The sequence below is a fragment of the Capricornis sumatraensis genome, chromosome 16, assembly GCF_032405125.1.
Source record: "Capricornis sumatraensis isolate serow.1 chromosome 16, serow.2, whole genome shotgun sequence".
NCBI classification, from domain to species: domain Eukaryota; kingdom Metazoa; phylum Chordata; class Mammalia; order Artiodactyla; family Bovidae; genus Capricornis; species Capricornis sumatraensis.
The window spans coordinates 18,071,755-18,095,422 of record NC_091084.1 but is presented as its reverse complement, the minus strand read 5'-3'; the positions used below and the strand labels follow the sequence as shown (position 1 = coordinate 18,095,422).

General features: G+C 39.5%; 1 protein-coding gene across 2 annotated transcripts in view; it reads right to left on the bottom strand.

Moving 5' to 3' along the window:
* Positions 1 to 23,668, bottom strand: part of CWF19L2 (CWF19 like cell cycle control factor 2) — a 149,386-nt gene that overhangs the window by 86,342 nt on the left and 39,376 nt on the right. Inside the window, exons 7-8 of one of the 2 annotated variants that reach the window (XM_068988643.1) lie at positions 17,452 to 17,460; positions 11,088 to 11,194 (exon numbers count right to left, since the gene is read on the bottom strand). In XM_068988643.1, the coding sequence (XP_068844744.1) occupies positions 11,088 to 11,194; positions 17,452 to 17,460 (116 nt within the window). The remainder of the gene's footprint in view (positions 1 to 11,087; positions 11,195 to 17,451; positions 17,461 to 23,668) is intronic. The other variant, XM_068988642.1, reaches the window with a different exon arrangement.

The following is a 23,668-nucleotide window of genomic DNA, read 5'->3' as shown; positions in this document are numbered from 1 at the left end:
TGCATATACTTTCAGAAGGAAAAACCAAAGATGGTAGAAGCATTAACAAAAAAATTTCCCCAGCTAATTTTCTAGATCCAAAGGTCTCATCCAATAGCCTTTGGGGAAGGAAGAAAGTGAAGCATACAGAAACTCATACATAAAAAAAAATCCTAATTCCTGAGTCTTAAAATTCGTGCAGAAAATAAATTTTTCACAAAGATCAGATCAGAGGAAGGAGTGAATGTGAACAAGTAAACAACATTCTGCCAACAAAGGAAAGGAAGTTAAGACTGTTAACAACTTTTCACTAAGTGCTAGAAGATAATGAAGTGAAGATGAAATTTTGAAAAATAATTCTAAATAAAAATTCAATTCAGTCAAATTATCTTTCCTTGACATGTACAGAAGAAAGGCATTTTCTGAAATGCAACATATCAGAAAGTACGTTACTTACTAATTCTAAGGGAGAAATTACTCCCTTAGAATTTATCATTAAGCCAAACCGTAAATGAGTTAGGGCAGGTATCTTTGAGAAAAGGAATTCAGGCCATAAACTAAATGGCAAATGTAATGGTTAAGTCTAAATAATTGTTCTTATAGTTGTGAAGAATATAACTGTCAAGGATAACAGGCATATTTTTTAAACTTATAGTAAACTGTAATTTACATTTTTAAATCTTTCCATAAAACCTGAGAGTTGAGATGGAAAGTCATTATCTTAGATGAGGCAGAGATAATCCATTATATTTTATAAAATTTTTTTAAAAATCTAGGCTTAACATGTTTCTTAAATTTAATGACAATGTGAACAGAATGAAAATGATGGCAGTAAAGGCAGATATTTTCGCAATTTAAGCATTACCTCATAGGCAACTTTTTTCTTTCTTGGTTATACATAAATTAACAATGTCTTTATAATTAGTGGCTTCTAAAATTCAATAGAATATGGTAATAACAAAAACAACAAGAACAGTAGCTGACACAATTTATCCAATGCTTACTGTACTACCCTTTTGAATCATTTAAATGGGGTCTACATAGAATGTCTAGGTTCAAATTTATTCATGAATTTCATAATCTTGGTTCTTTAAACTCTGCCTCAGTTTCCTCATTTACTAAATAAAAATAATAGTATAATTGTGGCTATTAATTAAATTTAATTATACATGAAGTAATACAACAGTAGCTGGCAGATGAAAAGCATTCAAATTATTATTAGTGCTCACAACAATTCTATGAGAATGATACTAATAATCGTGTCTTTAAAATAAAAAATAAAATGAAGCTTAAGATCACAGAGCAAGAGTAACAAACTTGATATTGAAATTCAAGACTATTTTAACTACACAGCAAATGTTTTTAACCATTATGTCAAAATGCCTAACTCTTTGATTCTTAACTGTTCGAGAATTAAGAAATTATATAAAACTTCAAAGTTTCAAAAATAAACTTATAATAACCCTTAAAAGATAAAAAGAAAAATAAAGATAATATATATAAAGATATAAATGCAAAATAAAATATTAACAAATTTAATTCAGTAGTATATTAAAGTAAATGCCATGATCAACTAGGAGTTAAAGAATCCAAGAATGGCCCGAAGATAGAAAATATGTTCAAACAATTCATCTCATTAACAAAAGAAAAAAAATAATTTTATCTCAAAGGACATCAAAACAGTTATTTCATAAAAATTAGATACTCACTCCTAATTTAAAAGCAAATTAACAAAAAAGCACCTTTCAATAAACCATGAATGCAAAGATACTTTTTAAACATGACAATCTTCATCTTAAATGCACTTAAACACAGAAGAAAGGTGTCTATATCAAAGTCCTGAAATTCTATTTCAAAAATACAAGAAAGTTTAAATATTGTATTACTGAGCAGGAAAAAGTAATCAACATTTCCATGTAACTATTTTCCACAAAGAGTCAGACACGACTGAGCAACTGAACTGAACTGAACTGATTTTCCCAGATAAGCCAGTTTAAAAGAGCTATAGATGTAATGAAAAGAGTTTTTTTAAAAATGGGCAGACTAATACCAGTCAAGTCAGAAAACATAAAGGAAGAAAGATTCAACATATACTTGAAAAAAATAAAAAATATACTGAGGATAAGGATATATATGTAACAACAAATGGAGAAATACACTGAAAAGAATAAATGAAAATTTGAACTGATGAATAACCAGTATTTTAGGATGAGATAATTCAGTATTGTTATTCAATCGCTCAGTCATGTCCGATTCTTTGTGACCCCAGAACTGCAGCATGCCAGGCATCCCTGTACTTCACCATCCCCTGGACCTTGCTCAAACTCATATCCACTGAGTCGGTAATGCCATCCAACTATCTCGTCCTCTATCATGCCCTTCTCCTGCTGCCTTCAATATTTCCCACCACCAAGGTTTTTTCTAATGAGTCTGTCTTCCGCATCAGGTAGCCAAAGTATTACAGCTTCAGCTTCAGCTTCAGCATCAGTCCTTCCAATGAATATTCCAGGTTGATCTCCTTTAGGATTGACTGGCTTCATCTCCTCACAGTCCAAGGGACTATTAAGGGTCTTCTCCAACACCACAGTTCAAAAGCATCAATTCTTCCGTGATCAGCCTTCTTCATGGTCCAATTCTCACATTCATACGTGACTACTGAAAAAACCACAGTTTTGACTATCCATCCAGACCTTTGTAGGCAAAGCAATGTCTCCGCTTTTTAACACACTGTCTAGGTTGGTCATAACTTTTCTTCCAAGGAGCAAGCATCTTTTATTTTCATGGCTGGAGTCACCATCTGCAGTGACTTCGGAGACCAAGAAATAAAGTCTGTCCTCGCTGTTTCCACTGTTTCCCCATCTATTTGCCACGAAGTGATGGGACCCAATGCCATGATCTTAGTTTTTGGAACATTTGAGTTTTAAGCCAGTATTTGCACTCTCCTCTTTCATCTTCAAGAGTCTCTTTAATTCCTCTTTGCTTTCAGCCATCAGGGTGATGTGATATGTGATCTGATATCTGAATATCTTGAGGTTATTGATATTTCTCTTGATTCCAGCTTATGTTTTATCCAACCCAGAATTTCTCATGATGTACTCTGCATATTAAGTTAAATAAGCAGGGTGACAATACATAGACATAAAGTACTCCTTTCCCAATTTTGAATCAGTCTACTGTTCCATGTCCAGTTCTAACTGTTGGTTCTTGACCTGCATACAGGTATCCCAGGAGACAGTTAAGGTGGTCTGGTAGTCCCGTATCTTGAACAACTTTCCACAGTTTCCTGTGAAAAGGCTTTAGCATAGTCAACGAAGTAGATGTTTTAATGGGATTCTCTTGCTTTCCTAGGATCCAATGAACGTTAGAAATTTGATCTTTGGTTCCTCTGCCTTTTCTAAATCCAGGTTGAATATATGGGAGTTCTTGGCTCATATACTCTTAAAGCCTCGCTTGGAGAATTTTGAGCATTACTTTGTTAGCATGTGAAATAAGTGCAATTGTGTAGTAGTTTTAACACTCTTTGGCATTGCCCTTCTTTGGTACTAGAATGAAAACTGACTGTTTCCAGTCCTGTGGCTACTACTGAGCTTTCCACATTTGCTGGCATATTGAGTGCAGCACTTTCAGAACATCATCTTTTAGGATCTGCAATAGCTCAGCTGGAATTCTATCACCTCCACTATCTTTGTTCATAGCAATCCCTCCAAAGGCCCACTTGACTTCGCATTCCAAGATGTCTGAGTTTAGGAGAGTGATCACACCACTGTGGTTATCTGGATCATTAAGATCTTTTTTGTATACTTCTGTATATTAGTGTCACCTCTTTCTATCTTCTGCTTCTGTTAGGTCTGCACCATTTTTATCCTTTATTGTGCCCACCTCTTTATGAAATGTTCCCTTCAATTCACTTCAGTTCAGTCACTCAGTCGTGTCCGACTCTTTGCAACCCCATGAACCACTGTACGCCAGGCCTCCCTGTCCATCACCAACTCCTGGAGTCTACCCAAACCCATGTCCATTGTGTCAGTGATGCCATCCAACCATCTCATCCTCTGTCATCCCCTTCTCCTCCTGCTCTCAATCTTTCCTAGCATCAGGGTCTTTTCAAATGAGTCAGCTCTCTGCAGCAGGTGGTCAAAGTATTGCAGTTTCAGCTTCAACATCAGTCCCTCCAATGAACACCCAGGACTGATCTCCTTTAGGATGGACTGGTTGGATCTCCTTGCAGTCCAAGGGACTCTCAAGAGTCTTCTCCAACACCACAGTTCAAAAGCATCAATTCTTCGGTGCTCAGCTTTCTTTATAGTCCATCTCTCACATCCATACATGACTACTGGAAAAACGTGGTATCTCTAATTTTCTTGAAGAGATCGCTAGTCTTTCCCATTCTATTGTTTTTCTCTATTTCTTCGCATTGTTCAGTTAGGAAGATTTTCTTATCTCTCCTCGCTATTCTTTGGGACTCTGATTCAGATTGGGTATATCTTTCCTTTTATCCTTTGACTATCATTTCTCTTCTTTTCTCAGCTATTTGTAAGGCCTCCTCAGACAACCATTTTGCCTTTTTGCATTTCTTTTTCTTGGGGATGTTTTTGATCACTGTCACCTGTCAGTTCAGTTCAGTTCACTTGCTCAGTCGTGTCCAACTCTTTGCAACCCCATGAATCGCAGCACGCCAGGCCTCCCTGTCCATCACCAACTCCAGGAGTTCACTCAGACTCACGTCCATTGAGTTGGTGATGCCATCCAGCCATCTCATCCTCTGTCATCCCCTTCTCCTACTGCCTCCAATCCCTCCCAGCACCAGACTCTTTTCCAATGAGTCAACTCTTCCCATGAGGTGGCCAAAGTATGGGAGTTTCAGCTTTAGCATCATTCCTTCCAAAGAAATCCCAGGGCTGATCTTCTTCAGAATGAACTGCCTCTTGAGAAACCTATATGCAGGTCAGGAAGCAACAGTCAGAACTGGACATGGAACAACAGACTGGTTCCAAATAGGAAAAGGAGTATGTCAAGGCTGTATATTGTCACCTTGCTTATTTAACTTCTATGCAGAGTACACCATAAGAAACACTGGGTTGGAAGAAGCACAAGCTGGAATTAAGATTGCCAGGAGAAATATCAATAACCTCAGACATGCAGATGACACCATCCTTATGGCAGAAAGTGAAGAGAAACTAAAAAGCCTCTTGATGAAAGTGAAAGAGGAGAGTGAAAAAGTTGGCTTAAAGCTCAACATTCAGAAAACGAAGATCATGGCATCTGATCCCATCACTTCATGGGAAATAGATGGGGAAACTGCCACCTGTACTGTTACAAATCTCTGTCCATAGTTCTTCAGGCACTCTATCAGATCTATTCCATTGAGTCTATTTGTCACTCCCACTGTATACTCATAAGGGATTTGATTTAGGTCATATAACCATGGCCTAGTGGATTTCCCTACTTTCCTCACTTGAAGTCTGAATTTTGCTACAAGGAGTTCATGATCTGAACCAGTCAGTTTTTGCTGACTCTAATCTTCTGCTCCAAGAATATAATCACTGTGATTTTGGTACTGACCATCTGGTGATGTCCACCAGATGTCTACCATCTCTTGCGTTGTTGGAAAAGGGTGTTTGCTATGACCAGTGTGTTCTCTTGGCAAAACTCTGTTAGCCTTTGCCTTGCTTCATTTTGTACTCCAAGGCCAAACCTGCCTGTTATGCCAGGTATCTCTTGACTTCCTTGCATTCCAGTCACCTATGATGAAAAGGACATCTTTTTTGGGTGTTAGCTCTAGAAGGTCTTGTAGGTCTTCATAGAACCGCTCAACTTCAGCTTCTTTGGCATTAGTGATTGGGGGCATAGACTAGGATTACTGTGACACTGAATGGTTTGCCTGGGAAACAAACAGAGATCATTCTGTTGTTTTTCAGACAACAACCAAGTACTGCATTTTGGACTCTTTTGTGGACTATGAGGGCTACTCCCTTTCTTCTAAGAGATTTGCCCTCAGTAGCAGACATAAAGGTCATCTGAATTAAATTCACCCATTCCAGACCATTTTAGTTCACTGATTCCTAAAATGTCAATGTTCACTCTTTCCATCTCCTGTTTGACCACTTCCAATTTACCTTGATTCATGGATCTAATATTCCAATGCAATATTCTTCTCTAAAGCACCAGATTTTACTTTCACCACAAGACACACTGACAGCTGGGCGTTGTTTCTGCTTTGGTTCAGTCTCTTTATTCCTTCTGGAGCTATTTCTCCACTCTTCCCCAGTAGCATATTGGGCATCTACTGACTTGGGGAGTTCATCGTTCAGTGTCACATCTTTTTGCCTTTTCATACTGTCCAAAATCACTGCAGATGATGACTGCAGCCATGAAATTAAAAGACGCTTTCTCCTTGGAAGGAATGTTATGACCAATCTACATAGCATATTAGAAAGCAGAGACAAAACTTTGTTAACAAAGGTCCATCTAGTCAAGGGTATGGTTTTTCCAGTAGTCATGTATGGATGTGAGAGATGGACTATAAAAAAAGCTGAGTGCTGAAGAATTGGTGCTTTTGAACTGTGGTGTTGGAGAAGACTCTGGAGAGTCCCTTGGACTGCAAGGAGATCCAACCAGTCCATCTTAAAGGAGATCAGTCGTGAGTGTTCATTGGACGGACTGATGTTGAAGCTGAAACTCCAATATTCTGGCCACCTGCTGCAGAGAGCTGACTCATCTGAAAAGACCCTGATGCTGGGAAAGATTGAGGGCAAGAGGAGAAGGGGATGACAGAGGATGAGATGGTTGGATGGCATCACTGACTCAACAGACATGAGTTTCAGTGAACTCCAGGAGTTGGTGATGGACAGGGAGGCCTGGAGTGCTGCGGTTCATGGGGTTGCAAAGAGTCAGACACGACTGAGCGACTTCACTTTCACTTTTCACTTTCTTGCACTGGAGAAGGAAATGGCAACCTACTCCAGTGTTCTTGCCTGGAGAATCCCAGGGACAGGGGAGCCTGGTGGGCTGCCGTCTATGGGGTCACATAGAGTTGGACACGACTGAAGTGACTTAGCAGCAGCAGCAGCATAGCAAATATAAGTAAAAAGGAAACATGAAACTAACAGGAAGATTTATTAAAAGGTCTTAAGTCAATATCCCCAAATGAGTAAATACTACAAATAATCATATCAAATGGCAAAAAGTATATGAAAAAAAAAAAAAGAATCCACCTGATTAGTAAACAAATGATAAAAATAAAAGCAAAGAAAATATCTGCTTACCAATCACAGTAGCATAGACTCTAGAAAACATAATACTACTATTGAAAATCATATGAAAAAAAGTAATTTTATTGAGTGTAATTCCTTCGATCCTTCTACAGAGAAATTTTGCAATATATATCTCACTGTAAGTATCCATATCCTTTAATTGGCAATTTCACTTTTAGTGATTCTTTTAAGAAAATAACCAGGTAAGTACACAACATTCATTGGAAAAGATGGTTATCACAGTGCTGTTTAACAGGGAAAAAAATAAAAACATATAAATATGTCTCCACTAATATAAATAAATAATGGGTTGTTGTTCAGTCACTAAGTCATGTCCAACTCTTTGCAACCCATGGACTGCAGAACACCAGACTTCCCTGTCCTTCACCATCTCCCAGAGTTTGCTCAAACTCATGTCCACTGAATAGGTGATGCCATCTAACCATCTCATCTTCTGTCGTCCATTTCTCCTCCTGCCTTTCCCAGCATCCGGGTCTTTTTCAAAGAGTCAGAACTTTGCATCAGGTAGTTAGGTACTGAAGCTTCAGCTTCAGCACCAGTCCTTCCAAAGAATATTCAAGGATGACTTCCCTTAGGATGGACTGTTTTGACTCTCTGCAGTCCAAAAGACTCTTAAGAGTATTCTCTAGCACCATGGTTCGAAAGTACCAATTCTTCAGCACTCAGCCTTTTTTATGGTCCAATTCTCACATCCCTACTTGACTACTGGAAAAACCATAGGTCTGATTATATGGATCTTTGTCAGCAAAGTGATGTCTCTGCTTTTTAATACACTGTCCAGGTTTGTCGTAACTTTTCTTCCAAAGAACAAGCATCTTTTAATTCATGGCTGCAGTCACCTTCCACAGAGATTTAGGAGCCCAGGAAAATAAAGTCTGTCATTGGTTTCATTTTTTTCCCATCTATTTGCCATGAAGTGATACCATGATTTTAGGTTTTTGAATGCTGAGTTTAAGCCAGATTTTTCACTCTGCTCTTTCATGTTCATCAAGTTTCTCTTGCCTCTTTGCTTTCTGCCATCAGCGTGGTATCATCTGCATGTCTGAGGTTGCTGATACTTCTCCCAGCAATCTTGATTCCAACTTGTGACTCATCTAGTCAGGTATTTCACATGATGTACTCTGCATTTAAGTTAAATAACCAGGGTAACAATATATAGACTTGATGTACTCCTTTCCCAATTTTGAACCAGTCTGTTTTTCCAAGTCTGGTTCGAACTGTCGCTTCTTGACCTGCATACTGGTTTCTCAGGAGGCAGGTAAGGTGGTCTGGTATATCCATTTCTTTAAGAATTTTCCATAGTTTGTTTTGATCCACACAGTCAAAGGCTTTAGAGTAGTCAGTGAAGCAGAAGTAAATGTTTTTCTGAAACTCTCTTGTTTTTCCTATGATCCAATGAATGTTGGAAATTTGGTAATCTGGTTCTTCTGCCTTTTCTAAGTCCAGCTGATATACTGAGAAGTTATTGGTTTATGTACTGTTGAACCCTAGCTTGAAGGATTTTGAGTATTACCCTGCTAGCATGTAAAATGAGCACAATTATATAGCAGTTTGAGCATTCCTTGTCATTGCCCTTCTTTGGGATTAGAATAAAAACTGATATTCTCCAGTCCTTGACCTCTGCAGAATAACCAAATTTGCTGGCATATTAAGTGCAGCACTTTAATCTAAAAGCATCTTTTAATCCTAAAGGCATCAACTTTTAGGATTTTACATAGCTAGGCTGGCATTCCATCACCTCCACCATACAAATATATGTATAAATATTAAGAGATCATTAAAATGTATGTATTTACTGGCATCCAACTATGTCTGCTTGTGTAAGTTTGAAACAAACAGAATGGAGACTGTAAGCTTATGCTATGTCTGTTGTCAGACTCTTTCTGATCCCAGAACTGAAGCTCTCCAGGTTCCTCTGTTCACGGAATTTTTCCAGGCGAAAATAATAGAGTGGTTTGCTATCTTCTGCTCCAAGGGATGTGCCCAACCCATGGATCAAACTTGCGTGTCTTAGGTCTTCTGCATTGGCAGGCAGATTCTTTACCACTGAACCTCCAGGGAAGCCCAGTCTATATGCCTACTTTTGTAAAACTATTTTAAAATTATATAATAATTAGGAAAAAATTATATATATATATATATCAAAATATTAATATAGATTCTCTTCAGTTCAGTCACTCAGTCGTGTCTGGCTCTTTGCGACCCCATGAAATGCAGCTTGCCAGGCCTCCCTGTCCATCACCAACTCCCGGAGTTCACTCAAGCTCACATCCATTTTATACAATTACAAAAGAAATGCATATTTGTTTTCTAAAGAATACATAAAAAGTGGAGAATGGTCCAAAGTGGAAAAGTCTCTTTCATCAGTAGAATCCCCAACAATCTCACTCCCTGGAAATAACTATTTTAGCTTCATATGTGCCCTTCCAAAAATTGTCTGTGCCAAAGCAAATATATGGGGTTTCCCAGGTGGCTCAATGGGTAAAGAATCTGCCTGCAGTGCAGAAGACACAGGAGATGCAGGCTCAACCCCTGGGTCAGGAAGATCCCTTGGAGAAGGAAATGGCAACCTGCTCCAGTATTCTTCTCTGGGAAATTCCATGGACAAAGGACCCTGGTAGGCTATAGTCCATGAGGTTGCAAAGAGTCAGACTTGACTGGGTGACTGAGCACAGCACAGCATGCAAATATAGGTATGTATATATGTGTATCAGTTCAGTTCAGTCACTCAGTCATGTCCAACTCTTTGCATGCCAGGCCTCTCTGTCTATCACCAACTCCCAGAGTTCACTCAAACTCATGTCCCTCGAGTCGGTGATACCATCCAGCCATCTCATCCTCTGTATTCCCCTTCTCCTCCTGCCCCCAATCCCTCCCAGCATCAGAGTCTTTTCCAATGAGTCAACTCTTCGCATGAGGTGGCCAAAGTACTGGAGTTTCAGCTTTAGCATCATTCCTTCCAAAGAAATCCCAGGGCTGATCTCCTTCAGAATGGACTGGTTGGATCTCCTTGCAGTCCAAGGGACTCTCAAGAGTCTTCTCCAACACCACAGTTCAAAAGCATCAATTATTCAGCACTCAGCTTTCTTCACAGTCCAACACTCACATCCATACATGACTACTGGAAAAACCACAGCTTGACTAGATGGACCTTTGTTGGCAAAGTAATGTCTCTGCCAATAACAATTCTCTCACTTTTTGTTTACTCCTTTCTAAACCTCTTTCTATTCAAATTTTAAAAAACAGGACATCAACAGCTACTGAAACAGAAAGATTATTCACACATTGTGAATGGGGGAGCTGGTTCTAAAATATATTGCTTCATTATTCCATTGTTTTATACACACACACACACACACACACACACAGTAATCATGCCATGTTTTAAGTAAGACAGATCATGTTGCATAACTTAAGCTTATGCAGTACTGTATGTCAAGTATATCTCAATAAAACTGGAAGAAAATGAATAAATATCACTTTCTAAAAGCAAAGAAAAAACAGTACTAATATCAAAAGATATTCTATGGAGACTTTCCTATACTATTGAAATTTCTTCACAATAAGAAAATGCTGCTTTTACTTTAAAAACATACATTCTTAAACTGTCCTTACTTAAGTTTCATATTCATTAAATTTTATATTTAAATACGCTCACAGGTTTATCTAAAAATGAAATGAAAAACATGGCTTCAGCAGTTGAAGAGAGTTAGAACTGAAATTTAATATCAAGTCAATTAAAAAATGTATCCTAGCACAAAACACTAACAAAGTTAAAGTCAATTTCCATATAACTTTGAAAATAATATTTATCTCCTAAATACCAAGACTTACCCCATATCTTTCAGCTACAATGTCCTCAAAATTTCTATTTTGTTTCTCAGCTTGTTCTTTCATTCTTTGATAAGACTTCCTTAGCCAGCTTAGACCACCATCTTCTACTGAAATTCAATTGCAATATTAAATGTCAGTACTTTTCATGTGGTTATAACAGAATATTTACGGCTACTACAGTAACTATGAAATTGCATATTATTGTTTGAACATATAAAAATCATAAGTGCATTTAAAATTCAACATATATTTGAGTGCCTATATATGTAAGGCACAGTTTTGCAATAATGAGAAAAGAAAAAAGAAAAGAAACACCTGGGAAATTCCATGGTGCTCCACTGACTAATACTCTAGATTCCCAATGTAGAGGGGCCAAATATGATCCATCAGGGAACTAGATACCACATGCTGTTGCTAAGAGTTCACATGCCGCAACTAAAAATACTGCACGCCATAACTAAGAGTTTGCATGCTGCAACTCAGAGTTTGCATGCCACAACTCAGAGTTTGCATGCCACAATGAAAATCAAAGACTGTAATGCAACACTCAGCACAGTCAAATAAATTTTAACAATAAATATTTAAAACAAATAAAAAGAAATAAAAATAGAACTACCCTAAAAAACCTGGAATCTAAGAAAATGAGGATAAGAGAAGATAAATATAACAAATATTACATTTTATCAAAAGAGTATTTATCACTATTATAAAGAGTTACATAAAAATGAAAAAAGGAGAGAATTATTTATAAATATAATATCAGGGGACAATGTCACACACCAGGATGAAAATCGAGTTGGATTTCTACAAAGAATAGAGTATGCCTCAAAACAAATTAAAGCCGAGAAAGGTACACACCTAGTTTTTTTTAGGGGAAAAAAACTACTTCAGATATAACTTAAAGAACATATAAGGAGATGAGACCAGTCAAGATGCTGGAACAGAAGGACCTGAGGTTCACTTCTTCTCACAAGCACATCACTAATTACATCTACAAATGAAACAATTTGAACACACCACATGCTGAACATTAGCAGAGGATCTTGGATACATTAAAAGACAAGAAAAGATCCCCAAATGACCAGATAGGATGAAGAGAAGAGACATAAAGCAAAAGAGGAAACGAGATGGAATCCATAATCTTGGGGTGGTGGGGCTGGGGTGGGGGTGGGGGAGTGGCTGAAGAAGAGGACAGGTTACCACATCAGGAGAAGGCCCCTTGAATATTTAAGAAAACTGAAATCATTTCAAGCATCTTTTCTAAACACAACACTATGAGACTAGAAATCAATTACAAGAAAAAAAAGTCAAAAACACAAACACATGGAGGCCAAACAATATGCTACTAAATAACCAAGAGATCACTGAAAAAATCAGAGGAAACCAAAAAATATAGAGAAAAACAATAACAACAACACAACCCAAAACCTACGGGATACAGCAAAAGCAGTCCTAAGAGGGAAGCTTACAGCAATTCCATCCTACCAAGAGAAACAAGAAAAATCTCAAACAATTTAATCTTACACCTAGAGCAACTAGATAAAGAAGAAAAAATCCAAAGTTAGTAGAAATAAAAAAATTATAAAAATCAGAGCAGAAATAAATGAAACAGAAACAAAGAAAACAATAGCAAAAATCATTGAAACTAAAAGCTGGTTCTTTGGGAAGATGAACAAAATTGACAAAGTTTTAGCCAGACCCATCAAGAAAAAGAGAGAGAGGACTCAAATCAATAAAATTGAAAAAGAAAACAGAGAACTTACAATTGACACCACAGAAATGCAAAGGATCAGAAGAGATTACTGTAAGCAACTATAGGTCAACAAAATGGACAATCCAGAAAAAATGAACAAGTTCTTAGAAAGATACAACCTTCCAACACTGAACCATGAAGAAACAGAAAATATGAACAGATCAATGGAAAGAAATGAAACTGAAATTGTGGCAAACTCTATCCAACATTTAGAGAAGAAACAAAACCGACTCTTCTGAAACTCTTTCAGGAAATTAGAGGAATACTCCAAAACTCACCTAAAAGGCCACCATCACTCTGATACCAAACCAAAGATCTCACACACAAAAAAAGCGAAATTACATGTCAGTATCACTGATGAACACAGACGCGAAAATCCTCAACAAACTGCTAGCAAACATAATCCAACAATACATTACAAGGATCATGATCAAGTGGGGTTTATCCCAGAGATGTAAAGATTACTCGATATACACAAATCAGTCAATGTGATACATCATATTTAATAAACTTAAGAATAAAAACCATATGATTATCTCAATAGATGCAAAACAAATTTTTAACAAAATTCAACACACTTTTACGATTAAGGAAAAAAAAAAAACCTCTCCAGAAAGTGGGTTTAGAGGTAACCTGCCTCAAAATAATAAAGGCCATATAGGACAAACCTACAGATAACATCATACTCAGAGGTGAAAAGTGGAAAGCATTTTCAGTAAGATCAGGAACACAACAAGTATGTCCACTCTACCACATTTATTCAACATAGTATTAGAAGTCCTGGCTACAGCTATCAAAAAAAAAAGAAATTGAAATTGAAAAGCTTCAATACTTTGGTCACCTGATGCAAAGGGCTGACTCATTAGAAAAGACCCTGATGCTGGGAAAGACTGAAGGCAGGAGGAGAAGGGGATGAGAGAGGATGACATGGTTGGATGGCATCACTGACTCAATGGTCGTGAGTTTGAGCAAGCTCTGGGAGATGGTAAAGGACAGAGAAGCCTAGCATGCTACAGTCCATGGGGTTGCAAAGAGTCGGATATGACTGAATGACTGAATTGAATTGAAACTGGAAAAGAAGTAAAATTCACTGTTTGCAGATGACATGGTACTATGCACAGAAAATCCTAAAAGATGCTACCAGATAACTACTAGAACTAATTTACTAGAATTTGATAAAGATGCAGGATACAAAATTACTGCACAGAAATCTCTTGTATGCATACCTATGCACTAACAAAGAAAGATCGGAAAGAAAAATTAAGGAAACAATTTCACTCACCACCACAAAAAAAGTAACAGAATACCTAGGAATAAGCCAATCTAAAAACGTAAAAGATCTATACTGAGAAAACTACAAGATACAGATGAAAGAAATAAAAGATGACTCAGATAGAGAGATACATCATGTTTCTGGTGTATGGAATGGAAAAATCAATACTGTGAAAATGACTATATCACCAATCTACAGGTTCAATGAAATCCGTATTAAAACTACCAATGGCATTTTTCACAGATCTATAACAAAAAATTTTACAATTTATATGAAAATAAAAGAGATCACAAACAGCCAACACAACCTTGAGAAAGAAAAATGGAGCTGGAGGGGTCGGGCTATACTACAGGCTGACTTCAGACTACACTACAAAGCTACAGTCATCAAGACAGTGTGGTACTGGCACAAAAGCAGACATACAGATCAATGGCACAGGATAGAAAGCCCAGAGACAAACCCACCCACATATGGTCATCTAATCTATGACAAAGGAAACAGGAATATACGACGACAGAAAGACAGTCTTTTCAATAACTGGCACTGGGAAAACTGAACAGCTACCTGCAGGATAAAGAATCTGGAGCATACCCTAAAACCATACACAAAAGAAAACTTAAAACAGATTAAAGACCTAAATGTAAGGTCAAATACTATAAAACTTTTAGAGGGAACCATAGGGAGAACACACTCTGACAAAAATTGCAGCAATATATTTTTCAATTCATCTCCTAAAATAATGAAAATAAAAACAAAAATAAACTAATTGGCCTAATTAAACTTCAAAGATTTTGCACAGCAAAGGGAACCATGAACAAAACAAAGAGAAGAATCTCAGGATGGGAAATGATATATGCAAATGAGGCAACTGACAATGGATTAATCTCCAAAATATACAAACTTCTCATGCAGCTCAATATAAAAAAAAATTTCCAATCAAAAAAGAGTGGAAAACTTAAACAGATATTTCTCCAAAGAAGACTTTCAGATGGTTAAAAAGCACATAAAATGATGCTCAACAATTCTCATTATTAGAAAAATGCAAATCAAAACTACAGTGAGGTATTACCTCATCCTGGTCAGAACGGTCATCATCAAAAAATCCATAAACAAACAAAAGAATAAAAAACAAAACAAAAAACTAATAAACAAAAGATAAAAAAAATAAAAGAATAATTTTTTTTTTAATGCACAAATAATGCTGGAAAGGATTCAGAGAACAGGGAACTTTCTTGCACTGTTGGTAGGAATGTAAATTGATATAGCCACAGTGGAGAATGGTATGGAGGTTTCTTAAAAACGAAAAATAGAACTACCATATGACCCAGCAATCTCACTACGGGGCATATATCTTGAGAAAACCATAATTTAAAAAGAAACATATACCCCGTTGTTCACTGTAGCACTATTTACAATAGCCAGGACATGGAAACAACCTAGATGCCCATCAACAGACGACTGTATAAAGATGTGGTACACACACAATGGAATACTACTCAGCCATAAAACTGACTCATTTGTAGAGATGCGGCTGTATCTAAAGTCTATCATACAGAGTGAAGCAAGTTAGAAAAACAAATATCATATATTAACACATGTATGTGGAATACAGAAAAATGGTACAGATGAACCTACCTGCAGGGCAGGAACAGAAACACAGAAGGACAGAAAGGACACGTGGCCACACAGGGGGAAAGGGAAGGTGGGATGAACTGGAGATTAGGTTCAATATAAATACACTACCATGCGTAAAACTGAGAGACAGTGGGAACTTTCTGTATAGCACAGGGAGCTCAGCTCAGTGCTCTGTGATGACCTACCTGGATGGGATGGAGAGAGGGAAGTTCAAGAGGGAGGGAATATATCTGTAAATATAGCTGATTCGCTTCATTTTAGAAAAAAAGTAATACAACATTGGAAAGCAATTATACTCCAATTAAAAAGCAGAAGGGCTTCCCTCGTGGCTCAGTGGTAAAGAATCTACCAGCCAATGAGGGAGACATGGGTTCAATTCTTAATCCAGAAAGATCTCACATAATACAGAGCAACTAAGCCCACACGTCACACTATTGAGCGTCTGTTTCAGAGCCTGGAAATGCAACTACTGAGTCCACATGCCACAACTACTGAAGCCCACGCACCATGCCAGTGGTCCACAAGAGAAGCCACCACAATGAAAAGCCCATGCACCACAACTAGAGAGGAGGCCCCACTCTCAACTAGAAAAAGCCCACACACAGCAACAAGGACCCAGTATAGCCGAAAATAAAAAAGTCAATTATTAACAAGAAGGAAGAAGGAGTGACAAGGTCTGGCTTTTTGGCCTGAAATTCCCTATCCCTGGCAATAAGAATTTCTTTCTATCTCAAGATACAAGGACTGCATCTTTTATGAGATTTATTCCCTGTTTTCAGGAAGGTAGAGAGGAGGGGTCAAAGTGTCCTTCTTGTATCAGCTCTTTCTCAAGTAACTTTAATTCAAAATAATCAATATTGAATGAACTCCTGAGGTGGGGTTTAAAATGGTGGGAGAACAGGAAACAGTTAAACTCCCTTCACAGAAACATTGAAAATACATTTGAAAATACACCTACAAGCGGAACTATTCACAGAGATAGCTACTGAGCACTGACAGAAGACATTGGACCTCCAAAAAGACAAGGAAAACCTCCATGTAACTGAGTAGGACAAAAGGAGAAAGAAAAAGAAGGAATCAGGCCTGCACCCCAGGGAGAGAACTGTGAAGGAGGAAAGGCTCCCACACCTTGGAAAGGCTGGGATAGAGACAGAGGTTTTAGAGCCTAAAAACAAGAGAGCAGCAACTGGCTTGTGGAAGTCACCGCCAGCCTATGCTCCTCAATGTGAAATGCTCCTCTGTCAGTAAGGATGGGGGTCAAGTGCCAAGTAAAGCTCAGACTCTGAAGCTCCGTCCCAGGGAGGGGACAAAGGTTAGGTGCAGAAACAGCCGAAGAGTTCAGGCCATGGCAACCGAGGGTGTACTAGGAAGAAGTCTGGGCTCCCCAAAGAGGCAAGACACCCTCACTGGGAGATGGAGGAAGAGAGAAGCGGGATCACCATAAAAGCTTCTTTTCCTGTGAGCACTCCCAAGCAACAGGACTTCACCTACATGGGCTCCTTGTGTGGGTGCAAATCACCGCTGCTGCCATCCTGGGATCCAGAGGCGGGCATGGCTACCTCTTTCAGGCCCACAGGCAGACACCAGGCCCTGCCCATGCAGAGCTGGAAGGGCACAGACAGCTTCCAAAACTAGAAACCCCACTGGCTGACACAGAAGGGTGAGACTGAGCTACTGGAAATTGCACCAGCGGGCCGGAGGACCCACCTCCACTGACCTAGAGGGGCACAGACATCTCAGCCACTGGGAGCTCCCCCAGAGGGCCCAGGACCCGCCTCCACTGACCTAGAGGGGCACAGACACCTCAGCCACTGGGAGCTCCCCCAGAGGGCCCAGGACCCGCCTCCACTGACCTAGAGGGGCACAGACACTCCAGCCACAGGGAGCTCCCCCAGAGGGCCCAGGACCTGCCTAGGCTGTCCCGGGAGGGCACAGACAGCTCCCCAACCAGAGGTCCTGCCAGCAAGGCACAGAAGCTGCCCCTGCTGACGCAGAAAAGCACAGAGAGATCCAGCCGCTAGCAGTTCCACCAGGGGCCCTAGGACTCACCCTGCTGACCTGAAAGGGCGTGGCCAGCTTCCAAAAGGAAAATTTCCACAGGCAGGTCACAGGATCCACCCCTGCTAGGCTGGAGGGGCACAAACAGCTTTACCTACGAGGAATTCTTCTGGGGGTGGGGGACACAGGATCGACCCCAGCTGACCTGGAGGGGCACAATCCAGCCACTAGAATTTCATCAGCAGGCCCCATGACCTGCCCAGGCTGTCCTGTGATGACGCATGAAGCTTCCACACAGGAAATATTAGTGGTTGCTGACATCCCCTCAACTGTCCCAGAAGTATATAAACAGATCTCTCTACTACATAATCTGTCATTGGGTACCAGGACCTGTCCCTCTGTCCTGGCATGGCATGGATAGCTTTCAAAACTGGGAAATCCATCAGTGGATGTCAGAATCCACTCTGCTGTCCTGGGAGGGCGGGGATATTTCCTGCTACTAGGAAGTCCACCAGTGGGTGCTGGGACCTGCCTTACTGTCCCAGGAGGGTGCAGGTAACTAGCCTCCACTAGGAAATCCATTATCAGGATCAAGAGTTGCCCTGTTGTCCGGGGACCACACAGAAAATCCTCATTACTAGGAAATTTCTGAATGGGTCCAGGGATCTACCTCATTATCACAGAAGGGCACAGATAGCACAACCCCCACCCCCACCAAACACACACACATACACACTAGGAAATTCACCCAGAGGAGGGGCTGAAAACCACAGCTAAGCCCCAGGAAGTGAAGTCACTCAGTCGTGTGCGACTCTTTGCAACCCCATGGACCGTGGCCCACCAGGCTCCTCTATCCATGGAATTTTTCAGGCAAGAGTACTGGAGTGGGTTGCCACTTCCTGATCCAGGGGAAACCCCAACAGCTATGTAACTAAAAAAGATGAGTCGAAACCTCTCCTCAAGGCTATGCAAACTGCGAAGTTACACCTCCACTGACAACTTCCTAAATTCAGCCCCTATGAAACATCCAAAAGAACAAGTACTTTGCAACTGGGATGGGCTATAGCAGCTGTGAACTCTGTAGACAGGTACATGTGAAGACAGGGACAAACCAGAGTTCGAGCTGCATCCACTGCTCACACAGTGTGACCAGCTGAAATGACTACTGCAGCACTGATACCTAACTTCACTGGACCCATGCTGAAGGACATGTGAAAACAATACCTGAAGAGTCATCAGGGCCAATTGCAGGCATACTTATAGTTAAGGTGGGACCCAGAGCAGCACTCATAATAAGTTGTGAGCACACAAAACAGCTGAAAGGGGACACAACAGAGTACAATAACAGGTGAACAGCTCTAAAAGATTAAAACTCAGAGGCTTCCCTACAAGTGAGAGTGCTCTAATCCTGCCTACATCACAGAGCAGATCAGAATCACAGCTAGGAAACAGATTTTGGATATTCTGCTTTCAATACTAGGGAGGAGACCTCACCCGTGACAGGGCAGTGATAGCGACAGAGCAACCAGGAGGGCCCACTCAATATCGAGGGCAGGCTCCAATCACTACAGCTCAGTTCAGTTGCTCAGTCATGTGACCCCATGGACTCTTTGTGACCCCATGGACTGCAGCACACCAGGCTTCCCTGTCCATCACCAACTCCTGGAGTTTACCCAAACTCATGTCCATAGAGTCAGTGATGCCATCCAACCATCTCATCCTCTGTTGTGCCCTTCTCCTGCCTTCCATCTTTCCCAGATTAGGGTCTTTTCCCAATGAGTCAGTTCTTCCCATCAAAGAATTGGAGTTTCAGCTTCAACATCAGTCCTTCCAATGAATATTCAGGACTGATTTCCTTTAGGATTGGCCACTTTTACCTCCTTGCAGTCCAAGGGACTCTCAAGAGTCTTCTCTAACACCACAGTCCAAAAGCATCAATTCTTTGCTTTCTTTCTGATCCAATTCTCACATCCATTCATGACTATGGAAAAACCATAGCTTTGACTAGATGGACTTTTGTTGGCAAAGTAATGTCTCTGCTTTTTAATATGCTGTCAAGGTTGGTCACAGTTTTTCCTCCAAGGAACAAACATCTTTTAATTTCGTGGTTGCAGTCACCATCAGCAATGATTTTGGAGCCCAAAAAAATAAAGTCTGTTACTGTTTCCATTGTTTCCCACCTATTTGCCATGAAGTGATGGGACTGAATGCCATGATCTCAGTTTTCTGAATGTTGAATTTAAGTCAAGTTTTTCACTCTCCTCTTTCACTTTCATCAAGAGGCTCTTTAATTCTTCTTTGATTTCTGCCATAAGGGTGGTAACATCTGCATGTCTGAGGTTATTGATATTTCTCCCAGCAATCTTGATTCCAGCTTGTGCTTCAGCTAGTCTGGCATTTCGTATGATGCATTCTGCACATAAGTTCAATAAGCAGGATGACAATATACAGCCTTGAAGCACTCACTTCACAATTTGGAACCAGTCTGCTGTTCCATGTCCAGTTCTAACTGTTGCTTCTTGACCTGCATATAGATTTCTTGGGAAGCAGGTAGGATGGTCTGGTATTCCAATCTCTCGAAGAATTTTCCAGTTTGTTGTGATCCACACAAAGCCTTCGCTGTAGTTGAGAAAGCAGAAATAGATGTTCTTCTGGAACTCTTGCCTTTTCAATGATCCAATAGATGTTGGCAATTTATCTCTGGTTCCTCTGCCTTTTCTAAATCCAGCTTGAACATGTGGAAGTTCATGGTTCACGTACTACTGAAACCTGGCTTGGAAAATTTTGAACATTACTTTGCTAGCATGTGAAAGTGTAAGTGAAGTCGCTCAGTCGTGTCTGACTCTTTGCGACCCCAAAGACTGTAGCCTACCAGGCTCCTCTGTCCATGGGATTTTCCAGGCAAGAATACTGGAGTGGGTTGCCATTTCCTTCTCCAGAGGATCTTCCCGACCTAGGGATCGAACCTGGGTCTCCAGCATTGTAGGCAGACGCTTTACCGTCTGAGCCACATGTGAGATGACTGCAATTGTGCAGTAGTTTGAACATTCCTTGGCATTGCCTTTCTTTGGAACTGGAATGAAAACTGACCTTTTCCAGTCCTGTGGCCGCTGCTGAGTTTTCCAAATGTGCTCGCATATTGACTAAAGCAATTTCAAAGCATCATCTTTTAGGATTTGAAATAGTTCAACTGGAATTCCATCACCTCCACTAGTTTTGTTCATAGTGATGCTTCCTAAGGCCCACCTGACTTCACATTCCAGGATGTCAGGCCCTAGGTGACCATGGGTGATCACACCATTGTGATTATCTGGGTCATGAAGATCTTTTTTATATAGTTCTGTGTATTGTTACCACCTTTTCTTAATATCATCTGCTTCTGTGAGGTTCATACCATTTCTGTCCTTTATTGTGCCCATATTTGCATGAAATGTTCCTCTGGTATCTCTAATGTTCTTGAAGTCATCTCTAGTCTTTCCCATTCTACTGTTTCCCTCTATTTCTTTGCACTGATCACTGAGGAAGGCTTTCTTATCTCTCCCTGCTATTCTTTGGAATTCTGCATTCAAATGGGTATATCTTTCCTTTTCTCCTTTGGTTTTCACTTCTCTTCTTTGCTCAGCTATTTGTAAGCCCTCATCAGACAACCATTTTGCCTTTTTGCATTTCTTTTTCTTAGAGATGGTCTTGATCATTGCCTCCTGTATGTGCAAACCTCCATCAATAGTTCTTCAGGCACTCTGTCTATCAAATCTAGTCCCTTAAATCTACTTGTCACTTCCACTGTATCACTGTAAGGGATTTGATTTAGATCATACCTGAATGGCCTAGTGGTTTTCCATATTTTCTTAAGTCTGAATTTTGCAATAAGGAATTCATGATCTGAGCCACAGTCTGTTCCCGGTCTTGTTTTTGCTGACTGTATAGAGCTTCTTCATCTTTGGCTGCAAAGAATATAATCAATCTTATTTCGGTACTGACCATCTGGTGATATTCATGTGTAAAGTCTTCTTTTGTGTTGTTGGAAGAGGGTGTTCGCTATGACCAGTGTGTTCTCTTGGCAAAACTCTATTAGTCTTTTACCTGCTTCATTTCGTACTCCAAGGCCAAATTTGCTTGTTACTCCAGGTATCTCTTGACTTCCTCCTTTTGCATTCCAGTCCCCTATAATGAAAAGGGCATCTTTTTGGGGTGTTAGTTCTAGAAGGTCTTGTAGGTCTTCATAGAACCATTCCACTTCAGATTCCTCAGCATTAGTGGTTAGGGCATAGACTTGGATTACTGTGATAGTGAATGGTTTGCCTTGGAAATGAACAGAGATCATCTATTCTTTCCAAGGCAAATCAAACTCAGATCAAGAATATAAAGGCATAAGCCTCTGGAGAAACCACACCCATCAGGAAAGAAAACTCCAGAAGCAAGAGGAACTGCCACTGGAAACCTGCAGAAAGGAGGCAACAAACAGTAAGCTGGATAAAAAAGAGATGACAAAGAAATATGATGACATGAAGTAGCAAGACAGAAACATCCAAGAACAACTAAATGAAGAGATAAGCAATCTATCTGAAAAATAATTCACAGTAATGAAAGTGAAGGTGATCCAAGATCTTGGAAACAGAATGAAGGCAATGATCAAGAAGATACAAGGAAATTTTAACCTAAAGACTAAACAGAAATAACTAAGACAATAAGCTAATTGAAAATATGCTAGAAGGAATCAATTGCAGAATAACTAACGCAGAAGAACAGATGAGTAACCCAGAAGACAGAATACTGGAAATCTCTGGCACAAAACAGAATCCAGAAAAGAGAATGAAAAGAACACACTCTCAAGAGACCTCTGAAACCACACTACATGTACCAAAATTCAAATTAAATAGGCCCCAACAGAAGAAGAAAAAGAGAAAGGACCTGAAAAAACATCTGAAGATACAGTCAAAAAATTCCCTGACATGGGAAAGGAAACAGTCACCCAAGTCCAGGAAATGTAAAGAGTCCCATACAGCAAAATCCAAGAAGCAACACAAGACACATATTAGTTAAACTAACAAAAATTAAATACAAAGTAAAAAATGGTAAAAGCAACAAATACCATACAAGGGAATCGCCATAAGGTTATCAGCTGATTTTTCAGGAGAAATTCCGCAGGCAACAAGAGACTGACAGGATATATCTAAAGTGATGAAAGGAAAAAATCTACAATGAAGAATACTCCACCCAGCAACAGTCTCATTCACATTTGATAAATCAAAAGCTTTATAGATAAGCAAAAGCTAAGAGAATAAAGCCCCACCAAACCAGCTTTACAACAACTGCTAAAGGAACTTCTCTAGGCAAGAAACATAAGAGAACAAATGAGGAAGGGAAGGAAAAAGACTTACAAAAACAAATTCAAAACAAGGAAATGGCAGGAGAAACATACATATCAAAAATTAACTTAAAGGTAAATGGATTAAATGCTCCAACCAAAAGACACAGCTGAATGGACACCAAAACAAAATCTGTATATAACCTGTCTAAAAGAGACACATTTCAGACCTATAGACATACAAATGGAAAAGCGAGGGAATGACAAAAGGTAATCTGTGCAAATGGAAATCAAAATAAAACTGGAGTAGGAATAATCATATCAGACAAAACAGACTGTGAAATGAAGACTGTTTACATGATATAAGCAAGGACAGTACATAATGATCAAGGGATCAATCCAGGAAGAAGATAGAACAACTAAATATTTATGCATCTAACACCTTAATACTATATAAGGCAAATGCTAAAACCCATAAAAGGGGAAATAACAGTAACACAATAATAGTGGGGGACTTCAATATCCCAGTGATACTAATGAACAGATCATCCAGACTGAAAATTAATATGGAAACAAAAAGCTTTAAGTGGCATATTAGACCAGATAGTTTTAAC